The sequence below is a fragment of the Lutra lutra genome, chromosome 5 (assembly GCF_902655055.1).
Source record: "Lutra lutra chromosome 5, mLutLut1.2, whole genome shotgun sequence".
Classification (NCBI taxonomy): domain Eukaryota; kingdom Metazoa; phylum Chordata; class Mammalia; order Carnivora; family Mustelidae; genus Lutra; species Lutra lutra.
The window spans coordinates 119,472,931-119,497,075 of NC_062282.1; the positions used below are offsets into that span (position 1 = coordinate 119,472,931).

Consider the following 24,145-nt stretch of genomic DNA (forward strand, 5'->3'; position numbering starts at 1 on the left):
GGGACATAGAAACAATTTAAAGAAATGAAAAATAATATACTTCATTTGCCTTAGGCTTAATTAGAATTGGCAATAGAAGAAAGCATTTAACCCAAGTAAACAATTTCATAGAGGATGTTGTAAAAATCCAGTTCTTTTAAAGAATGTTTCTGCCTTTTTCCATATTAAAACATTTAAAAAAGATAACACAAGGCTATGAAATAATGTTAGAACTTCATAACTGCCTTCCAGTCAATGAAAATATGATTTATAACTGTTTATGAACAAGATATGTCTCCACTTTTTTGCATGCTCTGCTCTTTCCTACACTAGAGAAAGATATCCAGACTTATTACATAGATGCCTTGGCGTATTATCATTGGCCTTTGAATATTTAATGATCACTTAGTTATATTTAAAACATTAAATGCCACCTCAAACAATGTAATTGGAGGGTTTTAATTCTATTTTTAACTTAATATTCATTGTATTTGATATTGCTTAAACATCCAGAAAATTAGAGTCTGATTATATTTTTTATATGAGAACTCTGATTTATAATGGTATTTACTAGGATGATATTTAAATGGAGGTAAAAACTAGTAAGAGGAAAGAATGGTCCAACTCACCTTAGCCTAATGCTTCTCCAGCTTTAATTGTGCAGATGAGGCACTTTAGTATCCTATAAGAATGCAGATTTTCATTCAGTGGGTCTTAGGAGGGACCCAAGGTTCTGCATTTGTAGGCTGCTATTCATGGGCCAAGCTTTGAGGGGCAAGTTTCTAGAGAACCTACACAAATTCTAATTGCACCACACTATACTCTACTTCCTTTGCTCAATGAACACCAATATACTCTCAAATGCTTGAAAGTTGATGGGAGTGAAATTGCAATGAGGAAAAAAAAAAAAAAAGAATCCTTCGGTGTTATGTATTCCATTTGCACAAAAAAGCAAAAACAGAAATTACTCAGGATTTATAGAATAGATCTCCGAACATCAGACTTACTTAAGGCCATCACATATATTTCACTAGAGTTACTGAAATTCCCCTTCCAAAAATAAACTATATATTCATTTGTAAAGTTACTGATTATCATTTTGTGGCAAAGCTCCTGAAAAAACCACACACCAAACTTAAGGTTTAACTTGACTTCTTTTGTGATATAATAATTTTAAAGAAATAACCTAAAACAAAGTAAAAATTATGATTCCTTGGAGATCAAAAGAAAGAAAAAAAACTGAGCTGTTAACTTAGAGAATTTCTTTTAGTTAAAAAAGTACTTTACATACCTCTTTCATTAAAAAAATCTACAAACATTTCCTCGTTAATGAAACTCTTCTGAGTGGCACAGATCAAGTACACATATATGCTTAAAAGTAGATTTTCACAACTGATAGAGCACTGACACTCGCAAATTCCACGGTCCACCCCTTGATGTACTGTAAGAACAGATTTTTAAGATAAAGGAGAGTAAAGAAGCATTAAGGAAAATCAGATAAGAAATAAAGGCACTAACAAATTTTTATGAAAAAATATGCCAAATCTGATTCTTTTTCAAGAAATTTGCATTTTATGAAATAAAATATTTTATAGGAGGTTTGGAGAAAATTTGCCATTTCAAACATCATATCTTTAAGACAAAAGAGTTGGAATTTTGCTGTGTTAGAATGTTTATGGATGGGTCTACTTTGACAATTTAGCCTGTCTGATGTGACTTTCACAGTCTGTTGGCAGTTTGTAGGCAAGCCATCACACCTGTGACTCCGTGGTTGATTAATGAGTCTTTCAGCTCATTGCTACCCTCTGAAGGAGGGCTGTGGCCTTTCTGAGCTTCACTGGTTTATTCGCCTTAAACTGCAGTCCTGCTGAGGTACCTTCCATAAGAAAATCACACCTGGTTAAAGCTAATGAAAACTGCAATATGTCATTTTCTAGACAAGTCAAAAAGCATGTAAAACTAGACAAAAGATGTATTCAAGTAACATGAATGTAGTTTTGTCATAACCTGCCACTCCGAAGAGTATCACGAGAAAAGCTGTCCTCAATGACATATTTCAGTGTCAACTTTTAGAGTGAGAACTCTGAATTCTCTGTGCTGTATGATGGCTCTCTACAGTGCCAGCTCTTATGCTAGAAACAATACACATCTTCATCAGACCTGGGAAGGTTCTAGTTCATGACTGGATAGCCAATTAACTCTGATTATCGATAAGTGGTGAATCTGATTGGAAACTTTAGAGCTTGTTTCAAGTACTTCAACTTTGGTTGGTCCATTTTAAATGTGTGCAATAATCTTGCAACTTCTTGAGTGCAAGGCAGCACTGAATTGCTTTCTCCCCAGTTTTGCTTTGGAGATTGAAAAGACATTTAAAGCTTTTCCCCATCTTAAAACAAAATGTGAACTAGAGAAGAAAGGGGAGGAGAGAAGAAGTGGTGGAGAAAGAGAGAGACAGGGTAAGGGAGAGAGGGAGGGAGAGAAGGACAGAACTCAAAAGAGCAGATAACCTGAGGTCTACTGCCTGAACAGTCTAGTACAGGGTAAAGTAGTCAGATATTAAGGAAACATGTAAGATGGGAAACTTTCTCTCTTCATGGTTTCATACCATAGCTTTTTTTTTTTTTTTGAAGCCCTATGAATGTTCCAAACATCAATAATACTTAAGTAAATACTAAAATTCTTCTTAAAGCTACATACTTGTTCTTTATTTTGGATTTTGGATCAGCATTCCCTTCTAGCAGCTACATACACAGTACAAAGGGTTAGATATCTTTTTTTTTTGAAGGTTTTATTTATTTATTAGAGAGAACACAAGGAGGGGGAGCAGCAGAGGGAGAGAGAGAAGCAGACTCCCCACTGAGCAGGAAGCCTGACATGGGGCTCAATCCCAGGACCTCAGGATCATGATGGAAGCCAAAGGCTGAAGCCTCCTAGGCACTCCAAGGTTAGCTATCATTAAGTGGCAGATGGAATCACAACAATCCCAGTACTACTGACAAGTGAAGGACCAAAAATTTCCATTCTAGCAATGACCACTTTCTGATTCATGGTATTAACTCAACTGTTACATCATTGTACACATTATCAGTGAACAGTCCTCTGAACTGAAAGGGCACACCTGCATTATTTCTATTGCATTTATTCAGATCTCTACTACCATGTTTCCATTCAACTGAAATTGAAACTGACTGAATAAAGAGTAAATACTATTTCTATGCATTTTACCCAAAACATGAAAAGAAATATTTTTTTTTACCATGCAATAATCTGAAAAAAAATTCATCATTATCATCAGTATCATTGCTATTTTTCCAATTTCCTATTTGATGCCTGTATTTAGAATTACAGAATGAAAAATATTTATTACTCTACTAATCTTAATTTTTAACTGATTCTTATTTAGAAAAATTATTTTGGCTGGTAAAAATATTGATTCCTTCAACAATGTCAACAATGACTTTTTAAGCATTTACTAAGTGTTTGATCATTTCAACAAATTTTCAGATAGTTATATCAATTATTTTAATTATCCTGGCTACAAAATCATATCACATGGAAAACTTATCAGAGTATCAATAACTGTACCTCACCCCATAGATTCATACTTAATTGATCAGGTGGAGGCCTAGCATTGTGTTTTGTTTTGTTTTTTAATATTTCCCAAATAATTCTAACATATATCCAAGATTATACTGCTCTCTCTATATATCATATATGTATAGTTTATACTACATATGTAGAGATTATACTGCTCTCTATACTGCTCTATGTAATAACCCTCATGTTTATTTTGTTGACTTCAAAGGATAAAAAATTTAATCCTACCAGAGAAAAGAGATTTCTCAAATTAAGTTAGAAAATGGAATCATCAGTTTGTGGGATTCTTCAGCCTATTATGGTTTATAAGAAAACATGTGGGATCATTAGTCAAAAACCCTGGGCTTGCGTCATTGCTCAGCCCCCTCCAAGACTTTAGCAAGTCCCTCAAGACAAATGCATTCTGATGTATAAAATGAGAAAATTAAGAATTTATCTAGCTCTAGAAGGATATTCTCAAATAATTTCCAAGAGTGCAGAATGCTATTCTTAAAACTAAACAGAGTACTTATCTGATTATATATAATAAAGGTAGGATTTAAGTCAAGGTGAGCAAACATCATCACTGAAGCTATCATTCCCCTCTCCTGTCTGTGGCAGACATTGCTTAACGATTATATCACTAGAGGGCAAAAACAAACAAAAAATTGTTTTCCTGGATTTTGCACTCAAAACTATTTCATCTTTGAGGGTTAAGTGCTTAATAGCTCTTTCAAGACTTTTGGACATGCCACCTGAAAATAAGACACTTTGGTACGTTGATTGTTTTGAGCTTAAAACACTTGAAAACAGGGGCGCCTGGGTGGTTCAGTGGATTAAAGCCTCTGCCTTCAGCTCAGGTCATGATCCCAGGGTCCTAGGATTGAGCCCCGAGTCTCTGCTCCGCAGGTAGCCTGCTTACCTTCCTCTCTCCCTGCCTGCCTCTCTGCCGGTTTGTGATCTCGGTCTGTCAAATAAATAAATAAAATCTTAAACAAACAAACAAACAAACAAACAAACACTTGAAGAACAGCAGATGTGGGGAGGGGCTTTCCCTGAACAACCTTATCTGCCTAAAGACAGGTCCTCCAAAAGAAACTCAGTCATCATAAAACTCATCCAGGAGAGTTTAATCAACCAGAGAAGATTGATTCTTACTACAAAAGAGACTAGATATTGACACCATCCCCAGGCAGACTATATCACCAACTATCATACTTCCCATCTATTCTTCTAAGGGTGCATTCATCTTTCCTAAGTGGCCTAAATTTCCCTCTTCCCTTTCCCTATATTAAGAGGGTATATAAGGTTTCAAATCTCACCATTTTTTGAGGTATTCACATTTTTCCCCATAATGCCCCGATGCACACTAATATTAGAAATTAATATGTTTGTTTACCTTTTCTCCCATCAATCTCCCTGTTGATAGTTTATTTCATAGACCCAACTATCAAACCTAGGAGGGTAGAGGGGAAGGAAGTGTTTCCTCCTCTACATTGTTCTTCTTAAAGAGATGATGTCACAGAGCAGTTCAGCAGGATACTAAAAATGTGCAGAAAGAATAAAAAATTGTTAGCACAGTACAGAAGCAGAGACACCATGACTCACAACATGTGAATAGGTCCTAATGGCAGGCATAGCTTCATGGAGGGATGGCCTACTTCTACTCCCCAAATAAACCTTTTTGTCATGACCTAGCTTTTGATGTCAATTCACCTAGAGGGAGAGAATTACCAGATCTGCTTGAAGTTTACTTTTCACTGTACATTAGTAAAATGGAGTCCTGGATTTTACAAAAGTCTCTGTTGAGTTTGGTTACTGTGAACCAATATTCCTATATGAAGTGAAACTGTCAAGCTTTCAACGCTGAAGACCAGATCACAGATTAGGATGGAAATAGCAATAAAACCAAGCCCTGCCCAAGAGGTCAGCTGGTCCTCCACTAGGGAGGCAATGAGAAAACACTTGCAAATATAATTGAAACAACTCAAATAATTTTTACATAAAGTATTTTCTTACACAAATTAAGGAAAAGAAAGTTTTAAAAAGAGCCAAAACCTTCCCATTTTTGAAAGTTCTTTGCATTTAAAAATAATTAACATAAATGTTGTAATGAGGTAATCAGGGTGGGAGTCAATGCTCTTTGAGGACAGGGCCCCCCTCTCACCCAATGCTAGATGCCATCTCTCATGATAAATCCTGTACCAAAAGACACACTAGTCACACCATCTGCTGCCTCCAGGGAGATAAGTTGCACATTTCAAAGTATGGCAACATTCCACTATAGCATAATGAAGAAAATGAAAAACATATTAGCAAACTGAGCACTTTGGGGAAATTTCATTTTCAAATTGTGTGCTGTTTTGCTTTTAAAGAAGTAAAATTATTAAATAAAATGTGTGAGAGGAAGCAAATATTCTCCCTTGTAGCAAAATTACGAATGTTTTTCCTTTGTGAAAAATAACATTATTTCCAATGAATGCATTAACATCACACATACCATCCACATTCACAGAGTCGTTCTGCGCAAACATCCACAGCTGACATGCACGTACTTGTGCTAAAATCCAATTTCAGTCCTAAAATCTCTGTTAGATTATTTGCTAAGTGAGAAAAACTGAACAAGTAATTGGGAAACAACTGCACTTCATTTCTGCTCCAGGAACCCTTTGGGGTCTAGAAATGTCACTTAGGCCATCTCAGACCAGCAAGTTTGCAGCAACAAACCTGAACACACTTAGTTGGAAGCATCACTATCTCTCTTGGGCATTCCCATCACTGTCAGGCAATTCTACCATCCATTGAAAAACCAAAGCACTGAAAAACCATGCACAGCCCCAGGACAAGCTGCAAGTACACAGAGAGATTAAGAGCAAGACAAATCACGTGCACTTCTCATACTTGACCAAGGCCAGTATTAAACTCGCACAGCTTGTCTGAAGAGCCATCAATCATGTACCAAGAGTGCCCTCATGAAGGTATGTCCCATCCAAGCCATATAAATAGAAGGCAAATAGAATTTTACTGACAGACTACAAGGCCATTTGATCTATGAATTATACAGGCCCTGCAATTGCTTACACATGCCTGAAAACCTTCAGGGTCAGGCGAGGCCAAGGATTCAAAAGAAAGAATCTGCAACTCTTAATATTCTTCAGTTATAAACCGAAATAGGACAGGTGCCCCTTTCTCCCCGTACCATTCCTCACTCAATTCAGCATCTGACTTTGTCCTCAGCAGCTTACCATTCATTGTGCCTACATGTTCTGATCAGAATTGATTTAAACATGAAAAAGTGTATTGAGAGACCATTACCTTAGCTGAATTATCTCTGTTGTGGTACTATCTACCTCAAACCCTCTCACTAGACTGCCTCTCACTTTGGCTACCTGGCTGACTCAGGTTCAACGGTCAACACACAGCTTAAGTATGACCATGTCCTGGGTATATTTGCCGACTGCTCCAGCATTTAAGTTAGCTCTGCGATCTTCCACTGTATTTCAATGGTAACTTGCGTGAACCTCTAGTATAGCTCCAGCCACTGATTTTTTTTTAGTCTGTCTTCTCCACTAGATTCTGAGTTCTTTGACAGCTGGGGCTGTGTCTGGCTCATTTCTTTATCTGCTACGCCTAGAATGTTTGATGGATGGATGAATGAACAAACAGTCACAGACCCATCTATTTACTCGAAGTCTTGCTGGACTGAATAATGGAATGGAAGTGTTCTCATAATCAACACCATGTATTTTGCGGGTTATAGAATACCTTACTTTCTTTGCTGCCAAATGTATTCTCTGCATAGCGAAGTAATTAAAGTCTGGGTTGTCCTTTATACAAAGTTACCTATTTCCCGGAAGTCCTATCTGTAAGTCCTTTAGAGATGTGATTGTTGAAATGGACAAGTAGATGTTCTTCTATGGCTTTGGGCTAAATCAGATGCACAAATGTAGCAAAAACATAATCCTGATGAAGAGAGCCTACTAGGCAAGTGAGACAGGTAAACAACAAAAACTTAATTGGGTTGCTGAGTCCTTTCCAAAGACCCATTCTTTCATCCTAGGACTCTATTTATAGGTTTTAATTGATTAACTTGGAGTTATCAACTATGTGACCATAAGGGAATCACCAGCTTCCAGGTCAATCACTAAATCCTGTATATCTCTGTGCCTTTAAAAATTTTCATTTTATAGAAAGCTAGAATATTCTCTTTTTAGCTCTTATTTTTCTAAATCACTAAGTTCATTCTGATATTTTTTTCTTTTAAGATTCTATTCAGAATGATGACAACGCTTGAAGGATATTTTAAGATTTAAATGAGAATGAGAGGAAAGGACAGTTTTGTTACCTCAGGTGGGTGGAATTGCAAGGCACATAGTGAGGCAGAACAAGGGATTAGTGACTTTGACTGTCCACAATGCCATATTATTCACTTCACCTGAGCATATATGTAATTTAAAATAGTTTAATAAAATTTTTAATAAATGAATTAACAAAGCCTCTTTCTGTTGGTGATCCTTTCCTTACCTCAAAAAGGCCTAAAAGCAAATGAAAGTCATTCCAAAACAGTACATTGAGACTAGGAACCAAAAAGCATGACCTGCACAGCCCTGTGCTTCTTTGAACACTGAGCCTTATAGCACAAGCATCAAGCAAGAAGAGCCCGAGCGGCCTGCTCTCAGGGTGCTAACTCTCTACCCAGGAAGACAGAAAATCAAAAAATGTTAGAGAACATTTAGGGTAGCACATGCTGTATGTTAACATGTGTAATGGTCTACAAATGCCCTGAGAATTTGGAAAATGGGGGATTTTTGAGATCTCTGAGCCTGGAGAGGGGCTTGACGGTGGGCCTCAGCAAGTGAAGAGCAGACTTGAGTGGTGACAGTCAAGGGGAGCACAGCAGACAAACCCAGGAAAAGGTGGCAGCATCAGTGATACAGATATGAGGAAGTGCTTAAGTTCCCGACAGCCACTCTCCTATTCCAGCTGTGTCTGTCTTCTCCTCTGGAGCCGCCAGTCTGCCAATGATCTGGGGTGAACTTCAGTCCTGGTCAGGCAATGAGGAGGAGCCCCTGTCCCTGAGAACCAGTGTCCAGATCAAGTTTCGTCATGGATGCTGGTACACTCGACTCAGAACCCATGTCTACATCCTGATTTCTTAGTAACTCAAATCTACAGCTGAACACAGGAATAGGTACACAGACTCATGGGTTGACTGACTGTTAAATATTGGCCCTTTCTGTTCACACCTGTCCTGCCTCAGATTCATGAATAACCAGGCTTCAGCTTCCTGAGCTTACCTTCTACATTGAGCCCAGACCATGCATCCCACAGCCAACACTTAGTAAAGAATGTTCTAGACCTGACTTTTCTCATTTCTGCTTTTTCTCCTCAGTCCTCCCTTCCCTCATTTTACAGTTATCTGGAAGCTTAGATTGTGTCTTACTATCTTATCCCCGGCCACAAGTTTTTGTTTTACCTTACTCTGGCCTGTGCAAAGGAGAGAGCCAAACAATAGCTGAAAATGGTTTTAATGCATATTTATAGAGCGTATCCTATGCTCCAAGCTTTGTGCCCAAAACTTGCTGAGGTTAACTTCTTTGATCTACACATTCATTAAGAAACGTGCTGATACGATCTCCATCATGCAGGCAAGAGAAAGGAGACTCGGAGAGAAAGACTCGAACCACAAATTGCCATACTTCAGAATGGGCAAAGGGATGGTGGAATTATAAAAAAGGCATCTGTGAATGGAAACACCCGATGAAGGAGGCTCTGAAACTGGGGCTAAGGAATTTGGGTTTGGTGCAGTAGGCAATGGGGAGCCACCGTTAAGTTTCAAAACAGAAAATATTTCTGTATATTTCACTCTACTTTTACGTCTTTGAATATTTGGTAATTTGTACACAAGTTTGCCCCTGTCCTTTTATTTACCACCTCTATCCTAGCAGCAGCAGGGAGTAATCTGCACCCATGTGACAGTGTAACGTGGAAAAACAAAACCAACCCAGAATCTGGAAGGGCTAGCTGAATTGAGCTGTGATAATTTGGCATAACACTCTAAGTTATTCAAAACAAAAATCACATCTTTGCATTGATGAATGACAAAAAATAGTCTGGTGAAAATGTAGAACCCATGAAGGTGAACATAGACTCCCTCCTCACAGTGAGGAGTGAAAGGAGGTGTTTGTTGTGTACACATATAGGGAACCAGGAGAAAAGAGCTAAACAAAGGTGGTGGCATTAAATTACAGACACACTCTTTCTGTGTCTGAAATGATAATGCTATTCTCAAGTGGTTTTGATAATGATGGAAAATGTTAAGGAGAAAAACACACTAACTGAGCCGAGATCAATGGACTGGAAGTTAAGGTGAGAGAAAGCAGGCCATCTAGCCATCAGCAGAAGGGGTGCTGGCGTCGAGAGGGACAGCGCTCAGGAACAGAAAATAAGGGTCTAAGAAACGGGTAGGCCGTGGGCGGGGGCGGTGGCGGGACTTCTGCTGTCCAACAACACAGATGAAGGCAGATGGAAACTTTGCAAAGTGATTCAAGATTTCTAGACTGAGGCTGGAAAAATGTCAGTGCCACAAGTAGAAATCACACGACTCTCAAGAGGAGGCAGTTTTCAGATGAAGGTCACTACGATGTTAGGCCTTCTAGATGAGGTGAGAGTTATTACATTAAAATATTATTACAGTGACAATCTAAGTGTGTGTGACCCGGAGCCTCATTGAACAATTACAACTGGAGCTACAGAGGCTGCCAAGGCATAGATTTAGAGATTCACGTTGGTGGGCCTAATCCACTCTGAGGACTTGCCTTCAGCTAACAGAACATTTTTTTTTTAAGAGTTTTTTATTTCTTTATTTGAGAGAGATAGAGAGAATGAGAGAGAGAGAGAGAGAGCAAGAGAAGGGGGAGGGTCAGAGGGAGAAGCCGACTCCCTGCAGAGTAGGGAGCCCGATGCGGGACTCGATCCCGAGACTCCAGGATCATGACCTGAGCCGAAGGCAGTTGCTTAATCCACTGAGCCACCCAGGTGCCCCTAACAGAACATTTTTTTTTAAATAAAATTTGGGGGGCACCTGGGTGGCTCAGTGGGTTAAGCCTCTGCCTTCGGCTCAGGTCATGATCGTAGGGTCCTGGGATCCAGTCCCGCATTGGGCTCTCTGTTTGGCAGGGAGCCTGCTTCCTCCTCTCTCTCTCTCTGCCTGCCTCTTTGCCTACTTGTGATCTCTTTCTGTCAAATAAATAAATAAAATCTTTAAAATAAATAAATAATAAATAAATAAATAAAATTTGGATGTTTTCCCTGAGGGATATTCTCACCTCTCCCCACATTGTATTATACCTTGCCTTCACAAATTTATATTATTTGCCCAGGCTTGAATGCATCTGATTTTGAGACATAGGATAATCCCTTAAAGCCAGAGAAGTGATTGAGTTTGCTGCAGAAAAAAAGGCAGAAAGGATAGAGTGTGAGAACAGAAGGACCAAGGCCATGAAGACTGTAGCAATAGCAAGGGAAAGAATAAATCAGAACACCTGTCTTAGGAGGAATGCCAGAAAGGGATATAGATGTAACTGGGGATGGGGGCAGAGGGAATAATCAAAAACAGGGGAAAAACATCTCAAGAAAATCACAATATTGAAGAGGCATACTCAATATGAAGAGAAATCAAAGACTCACACAGACAGGAACTCATTTCAGAATGACAGAGGTGGCAGGAATGGTGAAGGAGATGATGATTTAAAAAAAAAAAAGTTTCCAGGGAGAAAAAAGGGGAAAAAGAATCCACTTGGCCTTAAATTTCTCCTAGGCAGCACAAAGCATAGGAAGACACAATTTCTTTATAAAGTTGAACATAAATATATTACACAATCCAGCATTCCCATCTCTAGGTATTATCCAAGTGAAATAAAAACCCATGTTTGTGCAAAACCTACACACAAATGGTTACAGAAGGTTTGCTTACAATCACCGAATACTGCAAACAACCGAAATGTTCTTTAACAGGTGAATGAATGGATCAACCAACGATGGAATGTTCTTACAGTGGACTACTATTCTACGGTGAGAACAAACAATTGCCAGGAATTTCAAATGTATCACGCCAAATAAAAGAAGCCAGATTGAAAAAGTGACATAGTGTATCATTCTATTACTAGGACATTCCTGAAAGAAGAAACCCTTAAGGACAGAGAATGGATCAGTAGTTGCCAGGGATTGAGACAGGGAGGAACGGACTACAAGGGAATCTTTTGTAGTCATTTTGATAGTGATGATTGTTAAACAATTTTATCCATGTTTCAACTCAAAACTATACACCAGGAGTGAATCTTATTTTATGTCAAAAATACACACACACACACACACACACACACACACAGAACAAATCAATTGAAAAATAGAGGTTATAACCTATGACAAAAAAGTGACCAATGGAAGGGCAAAATTTTAATTTTATTAGCAGAGCTTGAAGAGGAGGGGACAGGAGGAGGTTGTATAACTTCAATTCTGTATTTTTTGTCGCAAGGAATCAGTAATATTAAGTTGTTAATTTTTTTAAAATTTAGCAGTGGAGCATATCCCTTAGATTTGTCAACCGACAGAAATAAAAACAGAAATGGTTCAAATGGTTATAAGTGAATGGGATTTCTGTGAGGGGAGTTTTCTGTTTCCTATCTTCTTCTACCATTTGAAATAATACATGAGCATGTATTGCTTATAGCTTATTACAAAATAAATTTCAAAGTGTATCAATACAAATATTCTGGATACAAAAATATCTTGATTTAAATTTTTTTTTTTTTTTACCAGATCTCCTGTTTTGGAGGGAGAAATGAAATTTAGAGCTACATCCTCAGTGTACATAAAAGTGAGAATTTTATTTACAATATAAGGTATCCTATATCCAATATAATATAGGTATCCTAGCTAGTTTCATATACAACAGACCACAAAAGTACTGAAATATCATAAATGTTAATATATAAAGTGAATATTAGTTGTTCAGATTTGTTATATTTCATTATATTTAATAAAAATTTAACTTTCTTCCATAATTATGTCTTAATGAAAATATTTTCATTGAGATCATTTCCTGTCTTTATGCTGATACAGTAACATAAACAGAAATATTGTATGGTGACAAATAAGCCTAAAAAGTAGTTGATGGTATTTTCATCTTTAGCCAAACCCTGGCTGAACCTATGCTAAGACCTTTTGTAGAAAAATATCACAGAGGCTTTGGGGTCTGAACAGAATTTGACAGACTTAAAGAACAGTGATTGAAAAAGGAATGTACTCCATACAAGAAAGTTTTTAATAGCTTCTGATATATTGTAAGAACTCCAAAGTGCCAGTATGTGAATGCATAATTAGGTAGGTGAAAATTCATTACAAAGTGAATTTTGGTTCAACTTGACAAGTGAAAAATTCTCCCATGGCTGCTTTTGAGAAAATTATTATACCTTCCTTTCATCAAAATGTTGCCAATTCTGCATTTCTGTCAATAGCATTTAACCTGTTTATTTAGGTAGTCTGTTCTCTACTTCATTAAAGTAATGGAGAACTTTATTTAAATCACATTCCTATTAACTTACACAACACATGCTCATATCATCTCACATACCAGAGAACCACTGTTTGCATCCCCATTCTTGTAGCCATGGAAACAGGTGCCACCCACATCTTCTGCTACAGTTAGCATGGGGACGAATGTCCCTAAGCTGTCATTCCCCTGCATCTACCATGTGTTCAGGTCATACATCTCCCAAGCAGACTTTTGCCAGTGTCTGAGAACAATGAAGGTACTAGGGCCAGCCCATTCTTGTAGGACAGGAGACTCCAAGTATGTGACCTTAGGTCATGGAGTTCTCATTGGCCTTGTCAAAACCTTCTTAGAACTACCCTGCCACCCATGACTCTTTCTACCCAATCCTCCTTCTCCCCTCTCCTTTTGCAGCTATCAGATCAGCAACTTGGTCTGAAGGTTCACTTGCCTCCCCTTCCCCCCTCCACTTTATCCTTCATGCTCAGCTCTCCCAAAAAACTTCTTGCACCTCTCATCCTATCTGGGATGTGCTTGGAGGATTTGAATTGACACACTCATTCTGAAGGAATGGTAAGCATTGTTCCTCTCCACCTCAAGATCTTCTGGGGCATACTGTCTTCAAAGAGAACAGACTGTACCTAACTTTTATGCAAATTAGGAACAGACTTAAATGAGCCCCCAAGCTTCCTTGTGAATGTCTTTATATTTGTGAGGTATAATATCTTTCTCAGCCTCTATCTACAGTCTCAAACCTGGCCTTCTCTCTTTGTGACTACCCTGTCCGTCTACTTCGGAGAGAAGTGGTGAAGAGCATGGACGGGAACCAGAATTAGCACTCTGTGCCTAGGTTCCTGAGTGTCCTTACTAGGAAAACTAGGGTGATAGGGTCCCTCATTAATAAGGTTATTTTAAAGGATCTATAGTTAAATATGTGTATTCAATTCACTTAAATCATGCCAGCCAGGTGGCAAATGCTCTCCACGTTCACCCTCTTTGTTATCGTCAGTAGTTTTTTTTTTTTTTTTTAAAGATTTTATTTATTTATTTGAGAGAGAGGCAGTGAGAGAGAGCATGAGCGAGGAGAAGGTCAGAGGGAGAAGCAGACTCCCCATGGAGCTGGGAGCCCGATGCGGGACTCGATCCCGGGACTCCGGGACCATGACCTGAGCCGAAGGCAGTCGTCCAACCAACTGAGCCACCCAGGCATCCCTCGTCAGTAGTTTTATACTGAACCCACAGCTAATTAACAAAATTGACCAAAGGATACAAATTTCCAGGTAAAAGGTGAAGATCTAACGTATGGAATGGGGATTATAGTTATTACCATATTATATACTTGCAAGTGGCTATGAGAGTAGATCTGAAACGCTCCTCCCACAAAAAGGCTATGGCAACGATGTGCCATGATGGAGGTGGTGGTTACCACTTGGTGGTGTTCATTTTTACAGTACATACATGTTATCAAATCAACACATTACACAGCTGAAATTTACACGATATTATGTGTCAAGGGTTATTTCAATGAAACTGGAAAAAAAAATCTTAACCAGCAATATGTTGTCAGAGGTAAAGCACCATATACGGAGTCAGAAGACTTCATTCTAAGTTCCAGATGCCACTTATCATCTCTGCCCTTAATGTCTTTTAATGTTTTGCAACCTCACAGGCACCTGTCTTATTACCTAGTTCTTGGGAGGGTCAGAGAAGAAGATCTGTGGGAATGTACTTTACGTACCGTAAAGGACAACATATAGAAGTTACCAAATATAAAATGATACACAGGTATTGGACTGTTCCATTCACTTACTAAAGCCTGGGCTCCCGGAAATCTTGATCACCGTGTTAAATTTTTATATCCTAAATACACTTTAGACATGCTGCTTTGGGAGTTAAGGATGAGAGGGAAGCCTGCTCCTGCTTGAGAACACGCCAATGAGGGGTAGAGAGTCACTGAGTCTCTGAGGCCTTGCGTTTTGGGGGAGGTGGGAAGAAAAGGGATTTTTAGGCAGCCAGAGCATGACAAATACCCAGATTTGAATGCCATGGCTTATGTAACATATGTAATGGCTCGGAGGTGTGTATTTCTAAAATCAGCTTCCCTTTTTTCTTAAACCCACCTCTCCATAATCAGGCAGCCGGCTGCTGCATCCGGAATTTACTGCTGTGAGCAACCATAAACCTCGTGTTAATGGCAGGGCTGCCGGAGGACAGACGCTGCCGAGCACAGTGTGTGCAGTGAGAGACCACAGATAATATTTTCTACTCTCCACACACCCCAGGGCACTCACATTATCATCTGATACAGTGTAAAGGTCCTTTAATAATCATTATTATTATTAAAAGCAAACAATCAACTCCACAAATCAACAGCTCTTTTCAACAGAGTTTCTAATCTCCGTTTCCTCTCAGATGTATGGTTATTGTCCACCTGGAAGGGCCCCAAAGTGATAGCCAGAAATCTGCCACCACCACCCCTTCTGCTGTTCCTGCCATCGTATTTAATTGTGTTTGCTCAACTCGAAGCCAAACTCATATGCAGTATATTTAGATGGTTAAAATAGCAGACCATTCCTCTGTATTCACAGATTATTTTCAACACCACAATTCTTGGGAATTAGTCTGGAATAAATAAGGTAAAGCAACATAAATTTGTTCCAGTGACAAAGAAAACAATATCAAAATGGCAATCTGGAGATTCGCCATGAATGAAGGACTATACGGTGTCCCTTCTGGTGAACTCTCCTGCAAATGCAATCACCGTCTCATTCGCTAGTGTGGATTTATTTTAAAGTGAGTGAGAAAGAAAGCAAGAAACTAATAGTAAGAAACTGATTCAAAAGATCAATGTACAATCACTGTACTTGCTCTTACATAGCATTAAAGGTAAAGACGTAGAACTGATATATATGTTGATTTTCTGAACCTCGAAGGAGCCTTTTTTCCCCACAATGGCAAACTTTCTAAATTGAAAAACATCTATCATTAATATATATTCAGGATTTCTCTGAGGTCTCAGCTACTATATTTTTTTCCAAATGCCTTGAAAATCACAAATTTATAAAGGCTTGGTTAGATACTTTTCTCAGCTAACTCTATCTTAAATTTTTCAACATGTATTTTTAGTATCATTTAATAAATACAAACCCTAACACTCAAATGTCAAAAAATTTCTGAATCAAGGAGTAAAGAACAGACTTTGTTGCTAAACAGGTAATGACTTGAACTGCATCAGTTAATTAAAAATAAAGACCAGTGTTCCATGTTTTTAATCTGAGCTAAACTTCACATAATAATAAAAACAGCCATTTTAAACATACAGAGCTTTAACTAGATTTTCATTTAAACTGGAAAATGCAGAGAATGAACATGTACACAGATGACTTTCTTACTTGAGATTTTCCACAGTAGACTTTTCCTATCTACATTAGACTCTTGATCCAACCTCGCATTTAGAGAATGCCAACTTTGTGCTTGTCTGTCAGAGGCTGACTTCTTCTCTGTACTCTTATTCCTCATTTGTCTGTTAATTCAGCAAATATTACTTAAAAGTTATTTTGTGTCCAATGGCTGTTCTAGGTACTGAAGACATGGTTTAAGTAAGACAGGGAAGGTGCTATTCTCCTGGAGTATATATTCTAGCCTGGGAGGCAGGAGGAGACAACAACCAAACAGAAAGATCAATTAAGAAAACATAGTAGAGGGGTGCCTGGGTGGCTCAGTGGGTTAAAGCCTCTGCCTTTGGCTCAGGTCATGATCTCGGGGTCCTGGGATCGAGCCCCGCATCGGGCTCTCTGCTCAGCATGGAGCCTACTTCCTCCTCTCTCTCTGCCTGCCTCTCTGCCTGCTTGTGATCTCTGTCAAATAAATAAAATCTTTAAAAAAAAAAAAAAAGAAAGAAAGAAAAGAAAAAGAAAACACAGTAGAATAGAACGCTCGGGTGACCTGGAGGGGCACTTCAGTTGGGTGATAAGGGACGGCTTATCACCCAACTGGAGGGAGGTAACATGTACTCCATATGGATAAGATGACAGCAAGCACATGAAGGGCTGAGGGAACGGCAAGTACAAAGACCCTAAACTGAAAAAGAGCTTGGAGAATCCAAACAACAGGAAGAAGACAATGGACTCAGGATACCATGAACTGGGGAGAGGTTTCGAGATGAGGCTGACAGTGAGCGGAGGGCACATCCCTGCCATGTGCTCAGGTCGTCACTTTAAGATTTGTCCTGGGGGGAGAGGGGTACCTGGGTGGCTCAGTGGGTTAAAGCCTCTGCCTTCAGCTCAGGTCATGATCCCGGGGTCCTGGGATCGAGCCCTGCATCAGGCTCTCTGCTCTGCAAGAAGCCTGTTTCCTCCTCTCTCTCTGCCTGCCTCTCAGGGTACTTGTGATCTCTGTCAAATAAATAAATAAAATCTTAAAAAAAAAAAAAAAAGATTTGTCCTGGGGGATGCCTGGATGGCACAGCCGGTTAAACAGCAGACTCTAGGTTTTAGCTCAAGTCAAGATCTCAGGATCACAGAATCCAGCCATACAATGGGCTCCACACTTGGCATAGAGTCTGCTTGGTATTCTCTCTCGTTCTCTCTCTGCCCCTCCCACTTGTCCTGTCATGCTTGCTCTCACAGTCTCTCAAATAAATCAATAAATCAATAAATCAACAAACAAATAAATGATTTTTTCTGCCTTTGGAATCCACATAGAACCAGCTTGTGGGATGAACAGCGGGATTGTCTCAGATACAGATAATGTTGGTACCACCACATGTCTGCATGGTCCTTCCCATGGTCATCTCTTGTGTATCTCCTGAGTGGCTCACATGATTATTAGATACCCCTTCCCTTTTGCCCATTTTCTCAGTCATGCCTCTGCTGCCTGATCTCTGACCTGACACTTGTTCTGAGTCTCACTATTGGCTTAAGCCTAGAAACTAAACTCAGTGTCTGTAACATCAGGTATAACCTGACTGCTCCGCTTACCACACTAGCTCCCTGATAATTCTTAATGACATTTATTGTCTCCTTACCTGAGCAATGACATGACTGCTATGTGCTATGGGCATACTTTTTAAATTATGTGTTTTATTTTCAACTTTCAAAAACACTGCCATGTCCTTTAACATTCTTGATTATGTCAACAGTCTCCATGAAGGAGATACATAATTATCATTACTTCACTTTATTTATTTAATTTTAAGATTTTATTTATTTGAGAGAGAGGGAGAAAGCATAAGTAGGGGGGAGTGGCAGGCAGAGGGAGAAGCAGGCTACCTGCTGAGCAGAGAGCCCGACTCGGGGCTCGATCCCAAGACCCTGAGATCATGACCTGAGCCAAAGGCAGAAGCCCAACCCACTGACCCACCCAGGCATTCCAAGTTCATTTTAAAGATGAGGAAATTCAAACTCAAATAGTTTTAGGTAACTTTCCTAAGGTAAGCTTATAATAGGGACTGAGAACTCAGGAATCCTGCTTTCCCATCTCCATCCTGTTCCAGGAGTGTTCTGGAACACTCTAGGCTTGTTCTCTACAGAGTAAGTCTAGAAGATTTCTACGCTTGAAGTCTCTAGAGGGTAAGTCCATAGATGGTCTGCTCATGCTGCAAAATTTGAAGACGGGCATAAAAGACTTAAAAGGTAAATAGAAAGGACTCCCTTCTCCTCAACTTTTTTCATATGTGTATTTGAGTTCAGTATTGTTTGTAACACTATGTCCTCAGACATTTGCAGTCCCATATACACGCTTGAACCACAGTGCAGGGATAGATTAGTATAAACATCCTACCAATTAAAGAAAGAAAAAGAACAAGTTTAATTGCCAGGTCTGAGAAAAAGAACTGAGCATATTCAGCAGAACTGCTGTAGGTTTTCTTTTGGCTCCGCCTACCTCCCGAAATCACAACGGTACATAAGAAATATCACTTGTGGGGCACCTGGGTGGCTCAGTGGGTCAAAGCCTCTGCCTTCGGCTTAGGTCATGATCCCAGGGTTCTGGGATAAAGCCCCACATTGGGCTCTTTGCTCGGTGGGGAGACCGCTTCCTCCTCTCTCTCTCTGCCTGCCTCTCTGCCTGCTTGTGATCTCTGTCAGATAAATAAATAAAGTTAAAAAAAAAAAGAAATATCACTTGTGAATGTAGGGTAAAAACCATAACTCTCATTCTAAAGCTCAGTGTTCTGTTGTCTCACTGTCAAATGTACGGTTTTAGATAGCCATGTTGTCAAAAACCCAATTCACTACTTAAAAACAAAAAAAATCAGCATTTTCAAGTAAGTTCAAACAAAAGAGTCTCTTAGAAAAAAATAACAGAAATGATTTCCTTACCTGTTCAATTAATCAAGTCACATAAATTACATTCTTAAAATAAATGGGAAAGTCCTAAAAAATAATTAAAACTCTCAGGTGTCCCACATCCTTCTAAGGCAGATCTATTATGTTCATTCACTACAGCTCATAGTATATAGCAGCTTGAAGTGGAATACTTTTCATACCATTCTTCAAAGTTCCAATGTTCTTAAGGTGATAGCCTAGCTGTTACTATTAAATATTCATGACCCTTTTCCAAGAGAAGTGTTTTTAACTGTTACTTCTGTCTAAATTTGCGGGAGTCCTTTTCTCCCACTTGACTCTTGCATGTGTTCTCTCTCAGGGAAAGAGACTTTAGTAGGCATTGTCCTAACTGAAATGTATCTAAAGTTTTACACAAAAATAACATGGAATTTTGTAAAAAATTCATCACAAAGTGAATATTATACATAGCAAATGCAGAAAGGTTTGAGGGATGTGTTGCTCCCAAAGTACAATTTGGTGGATTAGAAACAGCAATTCAAAGCTGAAAAAATTTAGTAATACAGAGTACAGTCAACCTACATCAACTCAAAATTTTACAAATAGCAGGAAAAAACTGACTCATCATTCCTAGTTTGTTTCCAGATAGACATGTAACATTGTATAAACATTATGTAACCGCAGACTCAACAGAAGACCTGGTCTCTCCTCTACCACTCCCACCTGATGTCTCCCAGGCAACTTTCGGAGAGGATAGGAGCAGGTCTGGGGGACTTTTCTCAAACTACTGCCTGCCAGGTGCTAAGCTTGCTGGGAGAAAGCTATCCTTGATGGGAAAGCTACATTGTTTGGCTTTGTCCACGATGAGTAGGAGAGCTTCATTCAGGGGTGAAATATTAGGAACACCACTATGACCATACACTTAAATGACAGGTTTTACTGACAATAAAGCTGCCTTTTTTAAACCTCCATCTGGGAAATTATGGGAAATACCAGGTATTTCCCCCCTTTGTATTTTCTCATATGTACCCAGATTTGTCAAGGATGATTTGACGATTCTATTACGTCACTGTTATCATGGTCTTTCAGGAAAAAATGGTATTTAATATTTGTATTGAAAAGATATAGAAATACAGTCTACATCATAAGGATTATATAGAAAATACTTCTCATACTGAACTATAAGCAAACAAATGATACTTGAATAAAAAAGTTGCACACATATTTATCTTAGATGAAAATGTCATACCAGATAGAGAAATCCAATTTTTAAAGATTACACCTTATGGTTTTCAGTCAAGACTTTAAAGTATTTTAAAATCCTTCTTAATAGATCTAAAATATAAAGGAAATATTTATACTTTCATACAAAATAAATTGTAGGTGTAGGTTCCCCGGCGAAAATCACAGTACCATTTTATTAGATTGTCCTGGGCTGTATGTGTGTGTGTGCATGCATGCATGTGTGTATGTGTGTGTGTATAAAATAACATGTAACAAACTATAGCAACAAAGTACCGAAATAACTGGCTTCAAAGCAAAAAATTCAATCATGATGGTTTTAGGATATGTTTCCCTGATTAGACTGGTTGATTTGGCTTGGCATTTTATATGCATTCATTAAATTATTATCAACAAATACAAAGTAGTACAAGGACATTCAAGTTGATAACTTTTGGTGTGCACAATGCAAAACTATTATAAACACGAAGTCAAACTTATTTAAAATTTGGACTAAAACAGACTAATTTCATCTCAGAAAAAAGTTTGTACTGCCTTTTGTAAATACTATGGAAAAACAGCACTTACAAAATATACATGGTATACTTTCACACAGGTCTCTCTTTATGTAACTAATATATAAAGGATATATATATCATATATATATATACACATACATACACCCTTTTCCCCCAACCAGATCCCCCAAATCACAAATCTCATTACCTGTTTTTGAGCAGTACACTGAAGGTCATCTTATCCAGTCCCAGATAATCTGGCAGCAAGTCTGACCAATTCCAGTTCCATTTTGTGATGGCTGACTGTTGATAAATGAGAACATGCTATTGTTAGTTATTAATCAGAGTTAATATGATCAGTAAATTAAAGCTCCAGCTGTGATAGACTAACTAAGAAGGAGGGGGGTCCAGAACAAGGACTTAGACAGATAACATCAATCATGTCCACAGAAGAAGGTTTTTATTCCAATAAGACAGCAATTAATTTATAAATCCATTTGGGGATGTAGTCATTATTTATAAAAATATAAATCAATTTCTTGAGTCGTTATTCTTCCCAAGTGCTAATGGCATTTGCCCAACAAGTTTCCCTGAGAGGGTGACTCTTTGAGAAGAAAAGTGAAATAACTGGCAACTTTTTCATCTATCGATTGCTAGTTTTTATTCTTTAGCACCCAGAAATTTGATGAAAAAAAGACTTAAAAGTGCTATGACTCAAAGTACAAGACGCTGCTTAATTAGAGTGTGAAAATAATGCTATTTTTGGTTAAGAAAATAATTTAAAGGGGAAATTAGAACAACCTGTAAATGTAAATAACATTCTCTTTTCTCATTTAGTAGGTAATTTCACAACAGAGTAAGGAGAAAAATTGCCACTAAAGATAATCTCATAATTCAGAACAGAATAAAACATGCCATTTATTTAAACACAGTGAGGCTAATTTAACAGCTACAATGATTATTTATGGTTTGGAGCACTCTAATGCACAACCCAGAGAAGCAGCCAACACACTCAAACTTACACAATATATTTGGTTTTCAAGTATTATAGATGCTTGCATTCCTTAAAACTAAACAGTTTTGATAATGAGAGTCCAGGCCAATGTTTAAAATCCTCTAAGAACTATGCCCTGTCACCTGCTGATTAATGGAGCACCACAATCCTGTCATAGAGCAGGAGAATTCTGCCCCAGGTTGTCAGCATTGAAGGTCTTATTCTACTACAGTATTGATGAATGTAGACTAGGGTTGTAACAGGAATGGCAAAAATATTATCTGCATCCCGAATTAGGCCATTGTTTTAATTCTTATTTTCCTCAGAGCTCTAGGTCAAGCAATCCTTCTCTTCTGCCCTGTTGGTTGGAAGAGTCTGTCAGGAGACTTTTCCCTTTTTTATTCACCAAGAGCATAAACAAAGCAAAAACAACTTTAGATTTCAAATGCTTTGGCTTTAATTTGACCTTTGTAATGTAATGATTGAAGTAGGTAGCTTAAACAACGGCATATTCTGACATTAAAAATGTGTGGTATTTATTACATTACCTTTATTCCAAATATCCAGACTTTAAGATCATTTGCAAATTAATTTGAAATGCAGGAATATGTTTAGGATTATAGAAAGGAAAATCTATCTCATGCCACTTAAAATAGGAGCTCGAGGCTTTATTTATAATTAGTTGTAAACTCTTATTATTTCTCTGATAAGTTAGATAAATTCATAAAAATTGCAAGGCGTTGAGTGGGTGGATTGGGGATGGGGGTGAGCAGCAAGGGAGGAGACCATTACGAAATGCCTGCTTTTTCAGGCCTTCTCTAGACACAGCTGAACAGATGGTCCCTCTGCCCATGGTGAACTGACCTGATCAAAAGTTAAATTATACAGACCAAACATATGAATCAGTTTGACAAAGAGAAGATAAAATAACTTTTCCAAAGTCAATTCATGCAGACCACATAAATAAAGACCACATAAACAAGGCCTTTTGCTTCCCAGGGGAAAAAAAAAAAAAAAAGCTTATAAGTACTCAAACACAAAGCACTTTTTTCCCTTTAGTTATGTGAAAAAAACCCACACGTTTAAGTTAACTTTACTATTTTCCACATACCTGATCTAGCATGTTTTCACTAAATGCCTTGTACACCTGGAAAGGGTTAAAGGCAGAAGGCTGATCTTCCACACTCCTCAAGGTCGTCTTTAAAGGTCTGATGGGTAATGGCTTTTCCTCTGAACCATTCATAGAAAACAGCTGTTCTTTTAAATATTCCTTCAAGGGGAAAAAAAAAATTACAAGTCGTGATGGTGGGAAGCATATATTCTCTTTAAAAATACACTGATCAATATCCAAATCTACCCTTTCAGCACATTTGCTCGATTACAGTGTATTACTTGCCTCAGGACAAAATACATTTTCAGAAGAAACATAGCAGAATACCAATCAGCATTGCAATAAACCCATCAAAAACAGGTTCACCTAATATACAGGATAGATCAGAAAATCATTTAACAAATTCTCACATAATGAATGTGTGCTTGATATATCAGAATCTTTTAAACAGGCATTGTCTTCTTATGGGTTCACGCATTAACATGTCTGGTTACCAAAACTTAACTCAGATGCATGATTCCTCACAGTACAAGACTGCTCGTTCATTCATTAAGTGCAGTTGTTACCTACTCTCTGCTCAGCAAAGCGCTAAGTACTTCGATATTTCACTGCAATCTTCCTTTATGTAGAATCAATTATAATTCAAACTTCTAAACTCTATTTCCATGCTGTGGACTGAAAAATATCAAGGTTCAAATGAAGCTCAATGTATGTAATTCTAATCCCCCAACTGCCAGTGGCAGCCTGGGCAAAAAAGTCAATCTACTTCTTTATATTTCCTTTTCCATTCATAAGTAAAAAAGGTGAATGATCCTAATCTATGTTATTGGACTCTTTCCTGGAAGATGACCATTAAAATGACGTCAAAGTTCCTGTGTAAACCATCAAATACTTACTATTAATAAGTCA

The 24,145-nt window shown here is 38.2% G+C and overlaps 1 protein-coding gene across 3 annotated transcripts in view; it reads right to left on the bottom strand.

Annotated features, from left to right (window-relative positions):
• Nucleotides 1–24,145, bottom strand: part of KIAA0825 (KIAA0825 ortholog) — a 407,438-nt gene that overhangs the window by 178,473 nt on the left and 204,820 nt on the right. For all 3 annotated transcript variants that reach the window (XM_047731565.1, XM_047731566.1, XM_047731567.1), the window contains 2 exons: nt 23,237–23,395; nt 21,340–21,434 (listed from right to left, as the gene is read on the bottom strand). In XM_047731565.1, the coding sequence (XP_047587521.1) occupies nt 21,340–21,434; nt 23,237–23,395 (254 nt within the window). The remainder of the gene's footprint in view (nt 1–21,339; nt 21,435–23,236; nt 23,396–24,145) is intronic.